Source organism: Somniosus microcephalus, chromosome 8, assembly GCF_052327205.1.
Source record: "Somniosus microcephalus isolate GS21.2 chromosome 8, FLI_Smic_1.0, whole genome shotgun sequence".
In the NCBI taxonomy this organism is placed as follows: domain Eukaryota; kingdom Metazoa; phylum Chordata; class Chondrichthyes; order Squaliformes; family Somniosidae; genus Somniosus; species Somniosus microcephalus.
In genome coordinates, this window is record NC_140994.1 from 79,082,852 (window position 1) to 79,103,133 (window position 20,282).

Consider the following 20,282-nt stretch of genomic DNA (forward strand, 5'->3'; position numbering starts at 1 on the left):
CTAGAATTAAGACACATTGTAGGTTGAACGCAGAACAAATTTTATCCTGCGTAGCGCCTTGCTAGGCAAAGACTGGAAATTAAGTTTAATTTCCGAGAAGTTACATCCTTCACTTTAATGAACATAAATATTTTACAATATGAATTCTCTGTGGCAATTGGCTGTGTCATCTGTCTTCTGCACCATTCCCAGCGCGTCTTTGTGTACAGTCTTGGATGTGTGCCTCTTTGCCCACTGTAGGTGTCTGATCACTTTAGTGTTGTAGGTTCAAACTCGGACTGGCCTTTGAAGCATTTTAAAACCATCCAAACTATACACAGCTCTAGCCTGCTCATATAGCAGCTTGCATTAAAAGGTAGCAAAGTGCCTAGTTACACAGGCAGGCACCAAAAGAACACCAATTATGGCATGCTCTATCCCTAGAAGGTATTGCAGAAGGTAAGAGGGAAGTCTAATGATAAAATCTAATGTAGGAATTAGAACTGGAGACTGCTGTGTCCTGGTCAGCTAAAGTGGGTGTTCTGCACAGCTTGATAATGGTAACTATGGTTGCTGTTAGAGCTGGAACAGGGCAGCAGGTGAAACCCCATTTGAAAATAGCAAACTTTAGACGTGTTAGCATACATCCTCTAATCTTGTCTCAAACAGTGAAATATTAACACTATAAGTACCAGCGTCCACCTCTACACCCCCCTCAGAATTTCTATGTGCCAGTTAGCAAACTGATGAGACAAAGCTAGTGAACAATCACCCAATGTTGTATCCTGTGGGTCGCCCACTACACCTGGTGTGGGGCAGATTACTAGGTGACATTCTTCTCGATTCTCATTCACCCCAAGCCGTTAAGACTTTGTTAGATGCAGAACAGAATGTAGGAATTCTGCATAGTCCAATAGTCTGCTTTGTTTTTCCCAGTGAGTGTACCTTAAAATAACCAGAAACACTTGGCAGAGCCATGTACAGGTAGACTATCCTTTATCCGAAAACCTCGGGACCAGCCGTGTTTCGGTTTTAGGAAAATTTCGGATTTCGGAAGGTGCGCGAAAACACTTCGGTTTTCAGAGGTAATTCGGTTTTCGGGAGTGCGGATAAAGGATACACTATCCCTTATCCGAAAATAACGACTATAAATACTGTAGTTACAGGGATAAATACTGTAGTACAGTTTATTTGTAAGGAAAACATTCAGTAAAACTTCAAACATGTACAGGTACAAACTAAGCTAAATACCTGTACATAAACATGCAATAAAGGTACATTACATCTGGCTTGAGGATCTTGGAGAAGATGGTACATCAGTGTTGGCATCACTGTCATCAGGTTGGAGTTGGACATCTGAAGATGGGCCAGGAACAGGATTCTCAAGTGATGAAGCATGACTACGACAGACGGCCTTTTTAAAGACTTCTTCCAGTGTCATCTGTCTCATTAACATTGGTTTCTGTCTAAGCAGTCTCTCTTTAATTGAGTAAACTTGCATAATCTCTTGCTCACTGATAAATGCACGTTTTTCAAGGCCAGCAATTAACTGATCACACATTGTCACCATATCGTCTATGGGGATTTTTTCACCTGTGTTCACAATGTCATCATCATCATCACTACTGTCCTCATGCTTGTCTTTATTTAACACCATTTCAGCAATTTCCCCATCACTCAACGAATTCACAACAGGTGCATCATTGTCAATGTTCAGCACTTCTTCGATGTCAGCTTCCTCTAACGTATTTACACTTTCGGATGATAAACCTTTGGCGTAAGTGAGGAGGTTTGATATCATCATCTTCTCCTGACTGACAGGAAATCCTTCAAACTCGTCATCTGCAGGTCCATCTTCATGAAACATCGTTGAAGGCCAAAGTCTGTGCCAAGCATTTGTTAATGTTGGTTTGTCAACATCGTTCCAAGCATTAGCAACTGCATAAATGGCATCCTTAACATTGAATTCTTTCAGGAAGCTTTGGATTCCTTCGCCTCTGTTGATTGCATCAAGCATAGAGTTCAAAAAAACGTCTTTATACTTGCTCTTCATGGAGCGTAAAATTCCTTGGTCACAAGGCTGTATTAAAGATGTCACATTAGGGGGAAAGTTAATGCCGAAAACATAACTTTTCACAAGAAGTTCAGGAGGGGGATGTGCGGAGCAGTTGTCCAGGAACAATAAAATTTTGCAGTTTTCTTCCAGTCCAACTTGCCTGCAATGAGCTCGTGTCGCTGGTACGAAGTGGTTATTGAACCAGTGAGAAAATATTCCTCTGGTTACCCATGCTTTCCTGCTCGCATAATAATGCACAGGTAAATTGCATACACCTTTCAAACATCTCGGATGTTGACTTGTTCCAATCACTACCAACTTTAACTTGTGTGTGCCTGCAGCATTGGCACACCCAAGAACAGTCAACCTGTCCTTAGCATCCTTAAAACCTGCTGGTGCACTCTCATCAGCCGTTGCTAATGTTTTTCTAGGAACGTAGCGCCAGAACAGAGCTGTTTCATCAGCATTGTAAATTTGTTCAGGACCGAGGTTTTCATCCGATATTATTTTTGCAAACTCATCTATGTAATTTTCAGCTGCTTCATGATCAGCAGAAGCTTTTGCACCACAGATTTTCAGATATCTTATGTGGTAAACCACTGTTATAGTTATCACTGTATATTGTTCTCACTGTTCTCACTGTCACATCACTACACGAGGTCGCCTCTTGTCGCACTGTTATACCTGGGCTGACCACCTCCGACTCCGCCCATTACCTGCCCAGGTATAAAGGTAGCTGACTGGCTAGTATTCCTCCCTGTTGGATCGGATCACCCACGAGGGTGGGCTCTGTTATTTAGCCAATAAAAACCTTCAGTTACGTTCTTAACTCGTCGCCTTTTATTGGACTAATTGATAGGCATATCATCTTATACCATGACGCTTCTTAAATTTATGCAGCCAACCTTCTGAATATTCACACTCAACTTCAATGTTCAGTTCTTCATGGTATATTCTAGCTTGCTTCATGACCATCAAACCAGTCAGTGGCACACGTTCACCTCTGCGTTGTCGAATCCACTCAATCAGCACACGGTCAAGATCTTCATTTTTTGCCCTATGCAATGTTTTCCTAATTTTCATTAGTTTATGGTCATCACTGTCAGTGTAAAATTTCAACAACTTGTCTTTCTGTTTCTTTAAGTCACATACGGTGGTACTTCCCACACCATATTCTTCAGTAAGATGTCGCACAGACACACCACGATCAAGCTTCTGCAATAACTCCACTTTCTGCGATATCGATAATGAGTGATGCTTCCTTCTCTGCTTCTCACTGTTACCCATTGGGGTATCTGCAGCTCTTTTTAGCATTTTCACAAATTGTTAAAAGCCAGCAAATATCTAAGAGAGCAGCAAATATCTAAGAGAGCTGCAAATATCTAAGAGAGCTGCAAATATCTAAGAGAGCTGCAAATATCTAAGAGAGCAGCAAATAGCAGCAAATATCTAAGAGAGCAGCAAATATCTAAGAGAGCTGCAAATATCTAAGAGAGCTGCAAATATCTAAGAGAGCTGCAAATATCTAAGAGAGCAGCAAATATCTAAGAGAGCAGCAAATAGCAGCAAATATCTAAGAGAGCAGCAAATAGCAGCAAATATCTAAGAGAGCAGCAAATAGCAGCAAATATCTAAGAGAGCAGCAAATATCACACAGAGCAGCATAACACCTGCGTGGGTCAAGCATCGGCAGCGTCGGGTCATGCTTTGCGCCACTTTCGGCTTTCAGAGGTTTTCTGGTTTCGGATGTGCGGATAAAGGCTGGTACACTATCTCTTATCCGAAATGGGGTGGGGTTCGGCGGGGGTGGGGTACGGCGGGGGGGTCGGGGGTCGGTGGGGGTCGGGTTCGGCCGGGGGTTCGGCGGGGGTCGTGGTCGTGCGCATTTCGGTTTTCAGAAGTCATGCTTTGCTCCACTTTCGGCTTTCAGAGGTTTTCTGGTTTCGGATGTGCGGATAAAGGCTGGTACACTTACGCTGAGCGATTTCGGTTTTCAGAAGTGCGGAAAAATGCTACACTATCCCTTATCCGGCTAGGCCTGTAAGTCGTGCGCCACTCTGGTCATGTCGTGCGCACGACTTACGCTGACCGAAAAAACCTTCGGTTTTTAGAGGGTTTCGGTTTTCGGAAGTCCGGATAAAGGGTAGTCTACCTGTATCAGAACCCACTAAAGGACAGCATAGTAATATGTTACATTATAAAACAATATATGCAGCAATGCCTGCTGACTACCTGGGATCCTAAATCTTCCAGCAACTCTACTCAATGTGGAGTCCAGCAAGCAGAGTCCATGGCAGAACCAATAAATCATGGGTATTTATGTAGGATATGGAAATGCTTCCTCAATTAATTTGTGAGGTACAAACTTATTTCTCCTTTAAGTTATAGAAACATAGAAGATAGGAGCAGGAGTAGGCCATTCGGCCCTTCGAGCCTGCTCCCCTTCAATTTACTCTCGGGTCCAGTAGGCCATAAACCCAGACAACACCTGGGCATCCAGGACCCATGCATCTGGTGTGGCATTAACTAGGAAGTATACACGCGCAGCCCAGTAACGAGATTCGCACCAATTTCCCTCCTCCTCCAACCCCCAAACTATTAGAAATCACCCTGCCTCTGCATGACCCTTCCCACGACACAGCCGCTCAGGCTGGCAAATGCAGCAGTGTGACAGGCAACATCCCACCACTCTGCGGTGTTGGAGCTCCAATGCACCGCACCAACAGTGGTGGCTTTTGTTTAGAAAATCTGTGCTTAGCCTGAGTCCCACATTCACTGCTTAGCTTCTTACAGCAACCTCTGCAAATTAGCAACCAGTTGTCTCACCTGAATTTTCACCTAGTGAGGCTAGAATGATACCAGGGATGTAGGACTTCAGTTATGTGGAAAGATTAGAGAAGCTGGGATTGTTGTCCTTAAAGAGTAGAGAAGGTTAAGGGGAGATTTAAGAACATAAGAAATAGGAGCAGGAGTAGGCCATTGGCTCTTCGAGCCTGCTCCGGCATTCAATAAGATCATGGCTGATCTTCTACCACAACTCCACTTTCCCGCACTAACCCCATATTTCTTGGTTTCCTTAGTGTCCAAAAATCTATCGATCTCTGTCTTGAACATACTCAATGACCGTGCATCCGCAGCACTCTGAGGTAGAGAATTCCGAAGATTGACAACCCTTTGAGTAAAGAAATTTCTAATTTCAGTCCTAAATGGCTGACTCCTTATTCTGAGACTCTGATCCCCTAGATCTAGACTCCCCAGCTAGAGGAAACATCCTCCCAGTATCTACCTTGTCAAGTACCCTTAAGAATTTTATACGTTTCAAAGAGATCACCACTCACTCTTCTAAACTCTAGGAAATATAGGCCTAGTCTACTCAATCTCTCCTCATAAGAGGACAATCCCCCCATCCCAGGTATCAGTCTAGTGAATCTTTGTTGCACTTCCTCTAAGGCAAGTATATCTTTCCTTAGGTAAGGAGACCAAAATTTTACACAGTACTCCCGGTGTGGTCTCACCAAGGCCCTATACAATTGCAGTAAGACTTCTTTAATCTTATACTCCAATTCTTTTGTGTAATAGCTTTGTTTAATAAAGGTGTTTAAAATTATATGGGGTTTTGATAAGAGTAGATAGGGAGGAACTGTTTCCATTGGCAGGAGGATTGGTAACCAGAGGACACAGATTTAAGTTCATTGGCAAAAGAACCAGGATAAGGAGAATTTTTTTTACGCAGCGAGTTGTTGTGATCTGGAATGCACTGCCTGAAAAGGTGGTGGAAGCAGATTCAATAGTAACATTCAAAAGATAATTGGATAAGTGCTTAAAAAGGAAAAAATCTGCAGGTCTATGGGGAAAGAGCAGAGGAGTGGGACTAATTGGATAGCTCTTTCAAGAGCTAGCATGGGCACGATGGGTCGAACTACCTCCTGTGTTGTATGATTCAATTCTATGAAAATACTAAGTGAAAGCTGGTTGTTAATCAATAAAACAGTAACTGATGTAGCATCATATTCTCGATCCAAATAGTGTTGATTGACACCAATCTTCTATTCCTCACTGATTTGCTTTGTTTTTACCTGCTAACCTGTTTTTTGCAGAACCAACTAGTTAAAAGAAAATGAGATCAATCGGGTTATATAATCTCCATACATTTCACAACTTGCAAACTACCAATCCAGGTGAGGTGTCCAAGATGTGAAAATGAATGAGAATTAAGGAAGTGCATAACAATGGGTATTGGACAATTGGTATCAACTGACATCATTCAGATTCACAACACCGGGTGTAAATGGGGAAAACAGTCTGGGGCAAGAAAATAAGGAGCAAAGCAGCAGGAGAGAAATTCATTGGCAGGCACTAAATTCAGTGGCCACAAGATCAATTCGGGGCCCTGAATGCAATACGGCAAAGTTGCTGACTATTTAAGGTTATTACATTTTGAATCACCATTGTGGGGATTAATTTCACAAAAAAGAGATGAACTACTTGTGACAAGGGAGGTTCAGAATAACTGAGGAGGCCATTAGAGGAAGGGTAGATAATATTGATCAACTTTTGGATAGATATAAATGAGCAGTTACTGCTTTATATTGTTTTAAGTATTAGGAACGCTAGTCACTGGAGTTTAAAAGGAGCCTTTAACGCTGAATCGGAATTGGGAAGCTCTGTATTTGAAAGTGCATCACACGGGCCAGCAAGCTACCCACACAATTCATAAAGCCATGTTACTATAGTAACCCCGTTGTGAAGGGATGCATATCCTCAGTGATAATACTGAGATACACTTAAAACTACCGCTCAGGAGCTACATGGAAATGTGTGTGTTTAAGATCTGTGAATTGAGTGTAATAGATCAATTTAAAGGGAAAAGTGAGTAGAAGCAAATGCTAGACAGCAAATACTTGCGGCACACTGTTGCAGCCAAGTTGAGGAAATACAATTCATATTCACACATTACAGAGGACTGCGTATACTCATTTTCTTGAGACCACACTGGTTCTGACGGACTCGGGGACAAGGGGGAATTCCTTCGGAGGAGCCGTCTTTTGGATGAGACATTAAACCGAGGCCCCGCCTGCCCTCTCAGGTGGACGTAAAAGATCCCATGGCACTATTTCAAAGAAGAGCAGGGGAGTTCTCCCTGGTGTCCTGACCAATATTTATCCCTCAATCGACATCACTAGAACAGATTATCTGGTCATGATCACATTGCTGTTTGTGGGAGCTTGCTGTGCGCAAATTGGCTGCCGCGTTTCCTACGTTACAACAGTGACTACACTTCAAAAGTACTTAATTGGCTGTAAAGTGCTTTGGGACGTCCAGTGGTCGTGAAAGGCGCTTTTTAAATGCAACTCTTTCTTTTTTCTTGCAGTGCATCCATACATCACTGATGTCAGTGTAATCAGTCTTTTTAGGGATTTGGGCCAACTGTCCGCTCCCTACACCTAGTTTCTGTCAGTGCTTGCTAAAACTGAGATTTGCTGTGGTTCAGTCATAAACACGTGAATGCTGTAACTTTAAAAGGAATAGCTGGGCAAAATTGGCAAATTCAAATAGTTTCTTGTTATTGTATAGTGTCCTGGCCAATACTTATCCCTCAGCCAACAACACTCATTTAAAAAATGATCTGGTCATCATCACACTGCTGTTTGTAGGACCTTGCTGTGCGCAAATTGGCTGCCGCAGTTCCTACATTTCAACAGTGACCACACTTCAAAAAAGTACTTATACCAAAGCAAAATACTGCGGATGCTGGAAATCTGAAATAAAAACAGAAAATGCTGGAAATACTCAGAAGCTCAGGCAGCATCTGTGGAGCGAGAAACAGAGTTAATGTTTCAGGTCGATGAGCTTTCGCAGAACTGGAAAAGGTTAGAGATGTAACAGATTTTAAGCAAGTAGAGTCCGGGAAAGTGGGGAGGGGAGGAAAGAACAAAAGAGAAGGTCTGTGATAGAATGGCAGGCAGGAGTGATTAAATGACAAAAGGTATGATGGTGCAAGGTAAAAGGGGAAAAGGCGAATAGTTTCACTGCGGTTTACTTGTACTTCTTTCAATTTAGTATACTGTATTCGCTCCTCTATATTGGGGAGACCAAATGCAGATTGGATAACTGCTTTGCTGAACACCTCTGTCCAGTCCGTGAGAGTGACCCCGAGCTTCCGGTCGCCTGTCAGTTTAATTCTCTGTCCGACTCCCACTCTGACCTCAGCCTCATACACTGTTCCAATGAAGCTCAACAGAAGCTCGAGGAACAGCACCTCATCTTTCAACTAGGCACTTTACAACCTTCCGGAATTTCAGATCATAACCTCTGTCCCCATTTTCTATGGGTTCTGCTGTTGCCATTTACAGCTCCTCTAGACCCATCTTTTGTTTCTTTACTGGTCCCATTACCACCCCCTTTCGCCGTGCACCATCATCCCTTTTTGTCATTTAATCACTCCCGTCTTCCATCCTATCACAGACCTTCCCTTTTGTTCTTTCCTCCCCTCCACCCTTTCCCTACCTCTGCACTTGCTTAAAAACTGGCACATCTCTAACCTTTTCCAGTTCTGATGAAAGGTCATCGACCTGAAACGTTAACTGTCTCTCTCTCTCCATAGATGCTGCCTGACCTGCTGAGAAAAAGTACTTAGTTGGATGTCCTGAGGTCATGAAAGGCGCCATATAAAGTCTTTCTTTCTTTTGTCATTTTCTCTCGTTAGCCTGCAAATAAAGTGACTATACAACTTTGTCTGGGGCTGTCATGTGTTAAAATTATGAACAGAAAGTTTCCCGTGCTTGTGAAAACCTTGAAGGCTCCAGTAATTTTTGAGCTAAAGCTAATCAAATTCTGGATCCTTTGAGAGCGATGGTCATGTTATTTTGCAGGTCTCTGACAGACATCTCTGCTTTGTGGAATGTTAATATGGATAAGGTTGCCACCAGGACACTATATGTATAATAGTCACATAGGACCAAGCTGTCTGTAATGCCTGGAAAATTCAGCAGCCATCCGGGTAGCAAACGCCAGCAGTTCAGGCTCAATCTGCTTGGTAGATGTGATTGATTAAAAAATAGTTTTATGTGCTGTTAAGAAAGAATCTGGGACTTCTTCAAAGGAAGTTGATTAATGAGCTGGTTACAGGAAACTTTGGTTTATCCGGAGGTTATATGTCCGGAATACTCGATCTAATGGCAAAAAGCAGGAGCCGTTTTCTAAGTTTTTTTAGTTCTCGTTGCTTTTTTTTCCCAGTCAGGCACTGCAAGGTCTGTAGCTATAGCAACAGCTTCAGCTAGAGACGCTTGCAGCTGCAGCCGACTGTTTAGAAGCTGTTGCTAAGCAAGTGTTTGTTGTCAGATACGGAGATGAAAACCTCCGTATGCTTCAACATTAACTTTGTATGTCCGGCAGTTTTGATAGATCGGCAACAGCTCGGTCCTGTCGGTGCCGGATATCACAAAGTTTCCTGTACATGGTTCAAATCCATCTGTGTGACAGCCCTGGGGTCTTCAGTTCACTTGGAAGCCACACAACCAAGGCACTGCGACAAGAAGGGACTCCATGGTGCAAGGGGCCCTTCTCCCACTTCATCTGAAACTCGGGGGGAGAAAGGATTCTTATAAATATTTCAAAACATTTAGTTGGATTCCAAGTGGAAGAATATAGCAGGAAAAAGGTTAGGTTTTGAAAGTCAGCTGCCGATTTAAATTGCTCCTGTGCCCATTTCTTTTTGCTTAAACCAATCATAGTTTCAGCCTGAGCTGGACAGTCTGTCAATGTGGATTTCCTCCCTCTCTGTTGGTGAGATCAGGAGGCTGTGGTGGACAACTCATTATGTCTGGCAAATGCCACAGCAGTACTACAACAACAACTTGCATTTATATAGCGTCTTTAACAAAGTAAAACGTCCCAAGCAATGTTCCCTTTAAGCCGGCCGTTCGCTGGCTTTTCAACTGGAATAACTGCGCATGCGTGAAAATTTGAATGGGCCATGCAGCCACTTAAAGGGGCTGCGCACCCGGAAAAAAAATTACAGGGAACATTGGTCCCAAGGCGCTTTACAGGAGCGTTGGCAAACAAAATTTGACACCGAGCCACATAAGGTGATATTAGGGCAGATGAAGTAGGTTTTAAGGAGCGTCTTAAAGGAGGAGAGAGAGGTAGAGAGGCAGAGAGGTTTAGGGAGAGAATTCCAGAGCTAAGGGCCTAGGCAGCTGAAGGCACAGCCACCAATGGGGGAGCGATTAAAGTTGGGGATGTGCAAGAGGCCAGAGTTGGTAGAATGTCATGCATTTCTGCTTATGGGAGCTGACACTTGCAGTGAGCAACAGTAAAAAAAAAGTATTGGCAGAGCTATTTGAATTGTAACAGGAACATTACCCTCTTTGAAATGGTCATCAAAAATCTCAATCTTTATTTTATATCTACTGCCCTGTAATAGGATGCACTTGCTCTGCCACTGCCCAAATTAGCCTAGTTTCAACAGCCATTTAGCAATGCAGAGCAGTAAAGTTTTGGCAGTTCGATAGCTTAAAGGGGAAGCATTGTTAACTGAATTATCTCATAACTATAAATGTCATAAAGGAAAGTATCTGTACTGTTAGCAGTCTGAAATCTTCAGCAGTGATGTTTCATCGTGCAGCTTGCAGGTACCTAGCGCTAGCGCCTCTCGCTCACTCACTCTCAGCGCTGGGTACTGCAGTCTCCAATCTATTACTGGGATACACGATTTCCCCCCTCACCTTTATCAAATCCAGGGAATGCAACAAGAATGAAAACAATAAGTGCCACGGCAGAGGTAGGCATCAGGACCAAGCGGGGAAGAGGGTGTCCGGAAGTTGCTCAAACATATTGCGGGGGGGACGGGAGGAGAGGGGCAAGAATGGAGCGGGCAAGAGAAAGAGAGGGAAAGAGAAACCCATCTTCATATTTAAGCGTCTCCGAGCCAAACAACTAATAAAATGTGCACCTGTAGAATTTATCGGGTGCAAGTACCCAACTTACCCAAGTCCAGAAAGATTATGCAAAAGGCTTAGGAACCTCCAAGTGTCCACGGGAGTACTGCTGGAGTTAAGATCAGCTAAAAGTACAGAGCTCACAGTAAAGGGCACTGATAATCTGTCTGCTATTTGTCCAACTGGAACTATTCCAACTGTTAAGGTGTTAGCTCGCAGGGTTATCGGGAACTGAGTGGGAAGAATCTAGGTTCCATTCATGAGCCAGACTGGCTGGTCAGCCAAGAGCAGGCCCTTGTAGTATTGCAGACCTGCCTACTTCAGGTGTAGTGTTACCAAGTCTGCCACAGAGGGTTGACTTGGTTCCAAACTCCCATCGCCAGGCATGTCATCTTCAAGCCTGCTCAGTTCCAAAAAGACCTTGTTTACTCCTCTTCCTCCCTCCTTTATATCCCCTCTCCAAAGAGGACAGTCACTAGTTGATCATGAGGCAACTGACAAGTGACAACTAGTGAATAAGAAATGTCCTAGTTATTATAATATATGCTAACATTTTAAATATATTTTACACCTTTATGTCCCTCCTGGCTAGATTGGGGGAGGGAAGTTGCCCTCTCCTCCTCCTCCTCCCCAACCCCCCCGCCACCCCACATTATGCCACATGAACACTTTTAATATTAATAACATGTCAAGGATGGCAAATTTTTTAAGGGAAAATTATCTTGATCTGAAGTAGTTAATACAAGCTTCAGCTAAAAGGCTTCAAAAGGAGAGTTCTCACAAATTTGTGACTACTGTACAGCTTTGGGTATAATCTTAGCTGTTGGTGGCCATGGTAACTCAAATTTCATTGCTCCAGAAAGAAGTCAGGTTGTTGAAATCTGGAATCAGAAACTAAGTTTGGCAGTTTGAGAGAAAGGCATGAGAATTCCCAGTTGCTTGGACAATTGGAATGTATCTGATCATTCTGCGTAACATCACCTGGAATCAAATTTCCTCGGTAATTCTGCCAAAACAACACTTATTTAGAACAATGAAAGCTGAACTCTCAAACTCCAGCTCAGAACAACACTGTCAGAGAGCTGAAACAGTTCGAGATCCAGGTACTGAACAGGCATGGGGACTGCAGACCTGAATCCTTCACAACAAAAATTAAAAACAGAAAAATGTGGCTGATGATGTCCACCACTGCTCCTGCCCTCTGTGTAGCCACCTTTCGCCTTCACGCTTCAACCACAGGCCAGAGACCAATGAAGAAATCTAGTACATACATACACACATACACACGCGTGCACGCACACACACACACACATGCTCGTACAAACAGCACAAGTAGAACATGAGCAACTTCCTTCCACTTTTTTTTTAATGCAATGTTTCTTCAGGCAGTTCCCAGTGATCCCAGCTCAGTGTCGAAATGCAGCAGGGAAAGGGATGGGCAGAGGCAAGACAGTAATGGCCATTTTTCTGCTGCTTGACTCAGAAAACTGGAATGAAACAGCTTTAATTTGCAAGCTAAACTCATATGGAAATGTAACACATAACAAATCTAAAGGAGCCACTGTTCATTTGTTTTTTGCCTCCACTTTTTTCTCCTTGCTTTGGGGCTTGTGTTTTCCATTTACTTAGATACAGTACCAAACCAACTGCTGCACGTTGGGAAAGGAGTCGCTCACGTTCTAGTTGCAGTTAAGCTACATTTTTCCTTATGAGCAGTCATGTCTCATACTGTAGGCTACTGACAGCACAGGATTAGTTACTGAGGTAATCAAGTTTGTCCCTCTCGTCCCAGGGCAGTATTAGACTGTTTTAATATATCTTTTTAATATGTCAATATTAAACTTCATTTTTCTTAATTTGATGTTTTATCTTCTTGCTGTGGGCATGAGCGTTCATTCCGAGAGTCAGATCAAAGGAACCAGAAAGGGAGCAAATGGTCAATGAATCAAGCTTGGAACCATTTGGTTTCAAATTTATAGTTAAGACTCTACTGGTTTTAAATAAAATATAGAATATAGAATCATATATTCCCATATGTCAACCGATTTTATTTTCAGAACAAAGTGACATGCAACATATTAATATTAAGCTCCGAGCGCTATGAAAAACCTTTCAAATTGCGTATTTACAAAGCTAGACCACAGCACCACCTGCTGGCCAATGTTACCAAAATCAACCCTTAAAAATAGGAGCATTGCTGCAACCTGGAGTAAACAAATCACCTCAAGGACAAGCCTCAATTTTTGTAACCCTTTTAGGCTGCTATAATAGATGAGTGGTCTCAGTCCTACCTGTCTCTAAACAGGGATTTTTCCAGTTTCTTCTGTACCAGAATTCCAATAATGTGTTTATGTGGGCACATTAAATGAAATAGGAAGAAAATAACTGAATCAGATGCTAAGGAGAAAAATTCTCCTGCATAGGAATTCCTAATTGAAGAGGTTCTCGGTAAACCTCTCCAGGGTCGTGATTTGTAACTTTTTAAGACCACCAGCATGGACTGGGATGCACAAGGGATTAGCACACGGTCTTTTCACTTCTGCAGGAAACTACTCAAAATTCAGCACAAGTTAGCAGGCTTGGTTGGAGAGGCCAATGGGTGGGCCCAGTTGGGAGAATTCATCCAAGGTTGGATGCGTTCAAGACCCAGCTGTGAAGAGAGGGTTGTGAAGTTGAACTGGTTTACACTGGAAAAAAGATTTGGTGTTGGGGGGTGGGACATGATACAGTTCTTAAAAATGCAAGAGGCAAAAGTCATGTCACTTCTAACAGGCTGTTGGACTTACGCTCCTTTCATATTGCTGCTGTTTCAGTTTGGATTTCAGGAGTGGTACCTGTGAGCCAGTTCCCAGAGTTCATGCCGCCAAATCTGACTCCTTTATCCCAGTGTCAGACTCATTGACCTATGAACAACTGGGATTCCAAGTCTGCCAGCAGGATAAGGAAGCCAGATTTAACAGCACATAAAACACTGGGAGACACCTATTCAACACGGATCTCATAAAATTGTAACTAAAATAGCAACTTGCATGAGTACAGAACTAGAATAGACAAGTTTAAAATTTAAAAAATTCCAAGGAAGACTTTTGGTCAGGAGTAACTCCGCCCCACCCCCCGCCCAGCCACCTCACTCCCAAAGCAGTGACTATGTGGAACTGACTCCCAGCAAAATCAATTGATGCCACGTTGATTAACTCATTTAAAAAGATGAATATCGGACTGTGAATGGTATTGCAGTTTATAGACAGATTATCAGGCACTTTCCAGGACCCAAGATCAGTTTGCTGTGTGGTAATGGGATGCTGGGGGTAAAGGTTGTCAGGGTTGAATAGTGGGGCTGTGAAAATGAGCGCTCTGGAGTTTTACTCGATTATGTTTTTGGCGGTGGGGATCAAGGTCTATTTACGCAGATCCATTGATCAGGAGATTGTATAGATGGTACAGTCCATGATTCGGTCTGCGGAAAGAGTCTTGATAGGCTGAATGGCCGTTTCTGACACCATACTCTTACGTTCAGACGTATTGATGAGCTTCATTCTGCAGCCCTGATTCCACTTGACAGCTTGGAGCAGTATTCAATGTGGGCACGATGTCAGAAGTGGAAAAATGTTCTATTTACCAATGCGATCCCTCACCTTCTTGTGCGTAGTCACCAAAAAATATGATTTAAACAAAAACACCACCAGGGAGGACCCATATCTCAACTACATCCAAATACAGCAGAAAACCTTAAGACTAGTTCTGAAGTAACCAAAGCCATACATTTCCTATAAACAGAATACATAGAGTAATCTAAATTTAGAAGCATATTTTATTTGAAGTATTTGTTTCTTTCAGTGCAACGAGCAGAGTGAATAAATACACAATCAAACCTACAAACATAATCTAAGATCATCCTCTTGCTCACTTCCATTCCTTTGCCGCCAATTGAGCAAGACCCCAACCAGATAACCTGCATTAACAACGGGGGTGAGCAGAGGTACCAATGCCAGGTGGTGAAATATGTTTAGTTTTCTGCACAGCCATTCCATAGAGTTGGAAATATGGGCCTCATTAAAATGAAGCTGGACAATGGTGCAAGGACCAGGCTATGGATTCATGACAACAACTAGAACTACTACAACCATAGCAACAACAGCTAGCATTTATATACCTTTAACATAGAAAAATGCTTCAAAGAGCTTCACAGAGGCACAAGCCGAAGTAGGATATTAAGAGGGTGAATAAAAGCTTGGTTAAAGAGGTGAGCTTTGAGGAATATCTTAAGGGAGAAGAGGAAGGAGGATAGGCAGAAAGGGACCTAGATGGCTGAAAGCACAGCCTACAATAATTGAGCAAAAGGAGGGTGGGGTGCACTAAAGATCGAAGTCAGAGAAAAAGAGTTCAGGGGAAAGGGGTTGTAGCACCGGAGGTGATTAGTGATTTACTACGTTTAAGGCGCTATACAGATGCAAGTTGTTGTTGTTGGAGCAGCCAGGAATGAAAAAAACACTAAACACTTTATCCATTGTGAAATAAACAGAGAATGCTGGAGAAACAAAGCAAGTCCATCAACACGTGGAGAGAACAGACAAGTCTTTGCATTAAGCAAAGTAGACAGATCAGGAAAAAAGGAGGGGACATGAGGGAGAGATGATGGGTTCCAGCTTTTAATTGTCCAGGATTTGGGAACAGAAGTATGGCCAAGCTTGCAGATGATACCATGCAGATGAAGTATCATGAATTGTGAACGGGCAAAAAAGTTCCAAAACAGAGATACATCAAGTGAGTGTACGGTATTACACTTCTGATGCAAGAATGACAGATTGGAATACAATTTTAATAGTTGTAGAAAGGGGGAAATTTAGTGGTCTAGCAATATAAGTCACCAGAAGTCAGCTCGCTAGTTCAAATGCATTTAAAAGGGCTAATAGGAAGCTGGATTTCATCACCAGAGGTATGAAATATAAAAGCAAAGAAGTTCTACTGTAATTACATAGAGTGCTGGTCAGACCTAGGTTGAAGGGACTTTGGTAATGATGAAAGACTGGGTAAATTTAAGATTATTTTCCTTAGAGGTGAGGTACATTAGGGGCATGTAAAATAATAAAGGAAATTGATAAGGAGACAACTCTTTCCTCTAGTAAGGGAATTGACGAAAAGTCAGTCAAAAACAATCTCAGGAAAAAAAATTATTTACGCAAACAGTTGGAGAATGTGGAATGCATAGTTCCACAAGGCCAAAGGTGCTAAATTAATTGGGGATTTCAACAACAACTTAGTTATATAGCACCTTTAACATAGCAAAACGTCCCAAGAGGCTTCACAAGAGCGTTATCAATAACACAGAAGCCACATAAGGAGGTATTAACACAAATGACCAAAAGCTTGATCAAAGAGGTAGGTTTTAAGGAGCATCTTAAAAGAGGAGAGAGAGGTAGAGAGGCGGAGAGGTTTAGGGAGGGAATTCCAGAGCTTAGGGCCTAGGCAGCTGAAGGCTCAGCCGCCAATGGGAGAGCGATTAAAAATCAGGGATGTGCACGAGGCCAGAATTGGAGGAGCGCAGAGATCTCAGAGGTTTGTAGGGCTGGAGGAGGTTATAGTGATAGGGAGGGGCGAGGCCGTGGAGGGGTTTGAAAACAAGGATGAGGATTTTAAAATCGAGGCATTGCCCGACCAGGAGCCAGTGTAGGTCAGCAAGCACAGGGGTGATGGGTGAACGGGACTTGGTGCAAAAAGGAGATAAGATAATTACTTCAAAAGTAAGGGTATTAAGAGATATGGAAAAAGTGCAGGGGAATTGGGGTTAAACAGATAGAGCTACCATGGCTAACAAAATGCTGAAGCAGGCTTGAGAGATTGAATGGCCGATTCCTGTCACATATCAGAAGCACAGGCATTGGTGGTGGGGAAGGTAAGAACGATTAAAAGGCACACAACAGATGGTCAGTAAAAAGGAGTTTATACTAATGTCTATTTTTCCCTAACAAATTAATTCCCGGGGTTCACATACGGCTCTTTGTTACAGCATGAAAAAGACACATACAACACCATCTAGGTGCCATATTCAACAGCCTGCATTTGAGCCATAGGATTTAATTGGGAACATTTTAAATTGGACACTAATGAATAGCCACTGTTAATTCAGGCAAGTACAATAGGTCACGCATCATTTTTTCAGGGCTTTGTGCAACTTTAAATAAGTCTCAAGAAGTTTTATATTTAATGAGCCATCCTAGCAAATGCAGGAGTTTATATCGTTTGGGCAAGAATTTATTAAGGCAAGGCCAGCAGTTCAAATTTGCATCGTCTCTTCTCTCTAAGTACAAAAACTGCACTGTCTTCTGCAACTAACCTAGCATTGTACCATTGGGGAAAGATCCTCACACAACCCCTGAAAGCAGGAATAAGGTTGCTTTGTCACAATATTCCGCATTCAAAGCAAGTCGTCAGGTTAACAGGTATAACTAATTAGAACTAAATCAAAATAGCCATTAACCATTTTATGACTCCTTTGTCTTCTTGCCATTGTGTTTATATTCGGAAGAAGCCTATCATTGTTAGACCATATAAAAGCTCTTCACAAAAATTCAACAGGAAGTAGATTGCTCTCATGTCTCAATTCTACTTTTGCACTTCAACATATCTTATACCTCACTTTACCCACTTATGATAAATTGTGATCAAATTAGGAGTGCAAAATTCTGTACTGCCACAATTGGACAGGAGCACCATTTATGCACAACTGTTAGTGGATTGTAAACAGAAAATGCAATTGGTCCCATTCCAGCAACATTGCATCTTCAAACCATCTGAAATCTGCAGCTGCATTTCCACACCACACACAAAAATAACAATTCAAGTTTTAGATTTTCTTGGTCTACACAATTAAGCTATTTGCCAGGTGTTTAATTCTTAAATTTTGGAAAACAATTTGTTGAAATGTATTATATTTTTCAGACAGGGTGATGATTCCAATCACAGAATGATTCCTTTGCTGATTATGTTACAATGAATCTCTTGAGGATAATGAAGGACATAGGCTCATTACAGATCAAACTGCAGTTGTTCAGCCAATACTTTTTGGTTTCAACCACTGCTTATGTACAGCATCATGAAATGCAGATTATCAGAACATCGGAGACACATCTAGCTGAGGGGAGGTGTGGAGACAGAAAAAGCACTTCCACATTCATGCTGTGAGGTATGTATTAGTCATAAAACCCAGGCTTGCTTTTACTTGATGTCCATGGAATTTCCTGAGAATTTTTTGGGAAATAATTAATGGCACTTCTGTTGAGGATCCAGTGGTGAGCACAGATTAAAAACTCCAGACCTCCTCCTTGTGTCTGACATTAGGGAAAATAACTAACCAATGGACCTACTTTTGCTATTTTTAGGTACATATTGATTCCAATGTTGGTTTTATTGCTCTTCAGTGCAGTAGACTTCCACTACCTACTACTTTTCAGTAATGAATGCTAAGCATGGGATGGGGAGGCAATAGCAACATACAATAGTTAAATATGGCCTCCATTATAGTCTCAGATTACATGACAGAATCTCAGGGTGACGCATAATCTCTAAGAATTTAAGATGAGGATCTCACCATCTTTCAAAGTTTCCTTTGTTAATCCTCTTCCATAGCGCTGGTCATACGTCACATAGCTATCAGATGAGAACTGGTAGACCTGGGTAGAAACATTTTAATTAGGATCAAGTGTCAGCATTCATTTCATTTAAAAGATCTACTAGCTGCTAATATTTGTTGAACAGAGCTAAATAAAAGCAATTAAAAGTTCAATGGAATGGGCATAATGTTTCTGCAGAAAATATCTCAACATTCAAATGGTCACAAAAAGATGGGAGAGGAGGAATGAGGGGTGGGGAAGAGATCGATTTATGAATCCTTCAGTATCAAATGGGTGAATTTGGATGTGGTATCAGAACAATTGGAACTTTACTTTATTATTCAATCAGATGCACAGCCACGCGGCATAATCCAATCAGAAACATCCATTGTTTTGGCACATTGCTAGGGCCACACGCAACTAAAATGCTGTCACGGGCCATTCTGATGACACACACTGGATAAGATTTAAAACAGCACCCCTTCCCTGGGAAACGCCTCTCAGTGTAATGAAAATTGCTGCTCTGCTCGACTTCCGCTGAGCCACATTCACAGCTCCTGGCAACATCCTGTCACTTGCAAATAATCCTGCAAAGAGGTGGTGAAGAGTATTAAAGTGCAAGTTATCAAAGGCTTGAGGACTAAAGGAGGGGGGGAAAAAAACGAAAAAATTTGGGGATAGAACACTAGTAGGATGAAAGGAAGGTTCGGGAAGTAGATAGGTGATAGGAGCGCCAAGAGTTGTAGGATATGGGTTTGTGGTGACAATTCCCTACACAACAGAATTATGAAAGAAGGCACCACAGCAGAGACTAGGAACATCCCTACAGGTAGGAATCATGAGAAACGTATAAGGGACAAGGGCCTAGAAATTCAGTTGCGTTCGCCAGCCATTAGCGCCATAAGAGGAGTAGATTTCGAGCGCTAGGCACTTAGCGCCCGGGCGCAGGCCGATCTGCGCCTACGCCCAACTTCAGTTGACATTTAGCGCCGGCGCAAAGTGTTTGCGCCCGCTCAGCTGCGTGCGCAGCTTATGACGTCATTTCGTCGTGCAACGCTGTTTGTGCGCCCCAAACCGGAAATTCAGTGGCGCCCGCCCAATGTGGGCGTGGCGCTGTTAAGAACTGTGAAGTGGAACGCAGCAGAGGCCCTGCGGGCCTCGGGGAGCGCTAATTAAAGGGCACTCAGACTGGACTATAAAGGCCAGCCATTTTGCTGCAATGACTTTAGTGCTTTGGATTTCTGGACAGAGACCAAGGAACAGACCTTACTGATTTGGGACAACATAGGAGGTATTTTTGGCTTCTGGCCAGAGCTTGGAAATTTGACTCATTGTGATTTCACTGTTTGCAAGTATATTATGGGGGCTGCATGGGGTTCCAACCCTCAGTTCCAGCATTATGTGCGAAGGGCTCGCAGACGCTGTGTGAGAGGGGCAGCCATGCCTAGACGCAGAGGGGCCATCAGGCGTCGGCAACGTAGGCCTTACCCACTCAGGGAATGCCGGCAGCAGGTGTCCTATCTCACCATGACTGCCGCGCATTGTGTGAAGAGGCTGCGCTTCAGAAGGGAGGTGGTTGCAGAGATTTGCCAGCTGCTTCACAGAGATCTGCGTCCACAGCTGATGTGCAGGACGTCTCTGTCGGTGGAAGTGAAGGTCACGGTGGCTCTGAACTTTTATGCAAGCGGCTCCTTCCAA

General features: G+C 42.8%; 1 protein-coding gene across 2 annotated transcripts in view; it reads right to left on the reverse strand.

The window, feature by feature from the left end:
• The window catches only part of ipmkb (inositol polyphosphate multikinase b), a 126,990-nt gene that overhangs the window by 19,816 nt on the left and 86,892 nt on the right, over window positions 1–20,282 (reverse strand). For both annotated transcript variants that reach the window (XR_015079251.1, XM_085994903.1), the window contains exon 5: window positions 18,563–18,644. Coding sequence is in view for 1 of the 2 variants with exons in the window: in XM_085994903.1 (XP_085851029.1) it covers window positions 18,563–18,644 (82 nt within the window). In the remaining variant the exon portion in view is untranslated. The remainder of the gene's footprint in view (window positions 1–18,562; window positions 18,645–20,282) is intronic.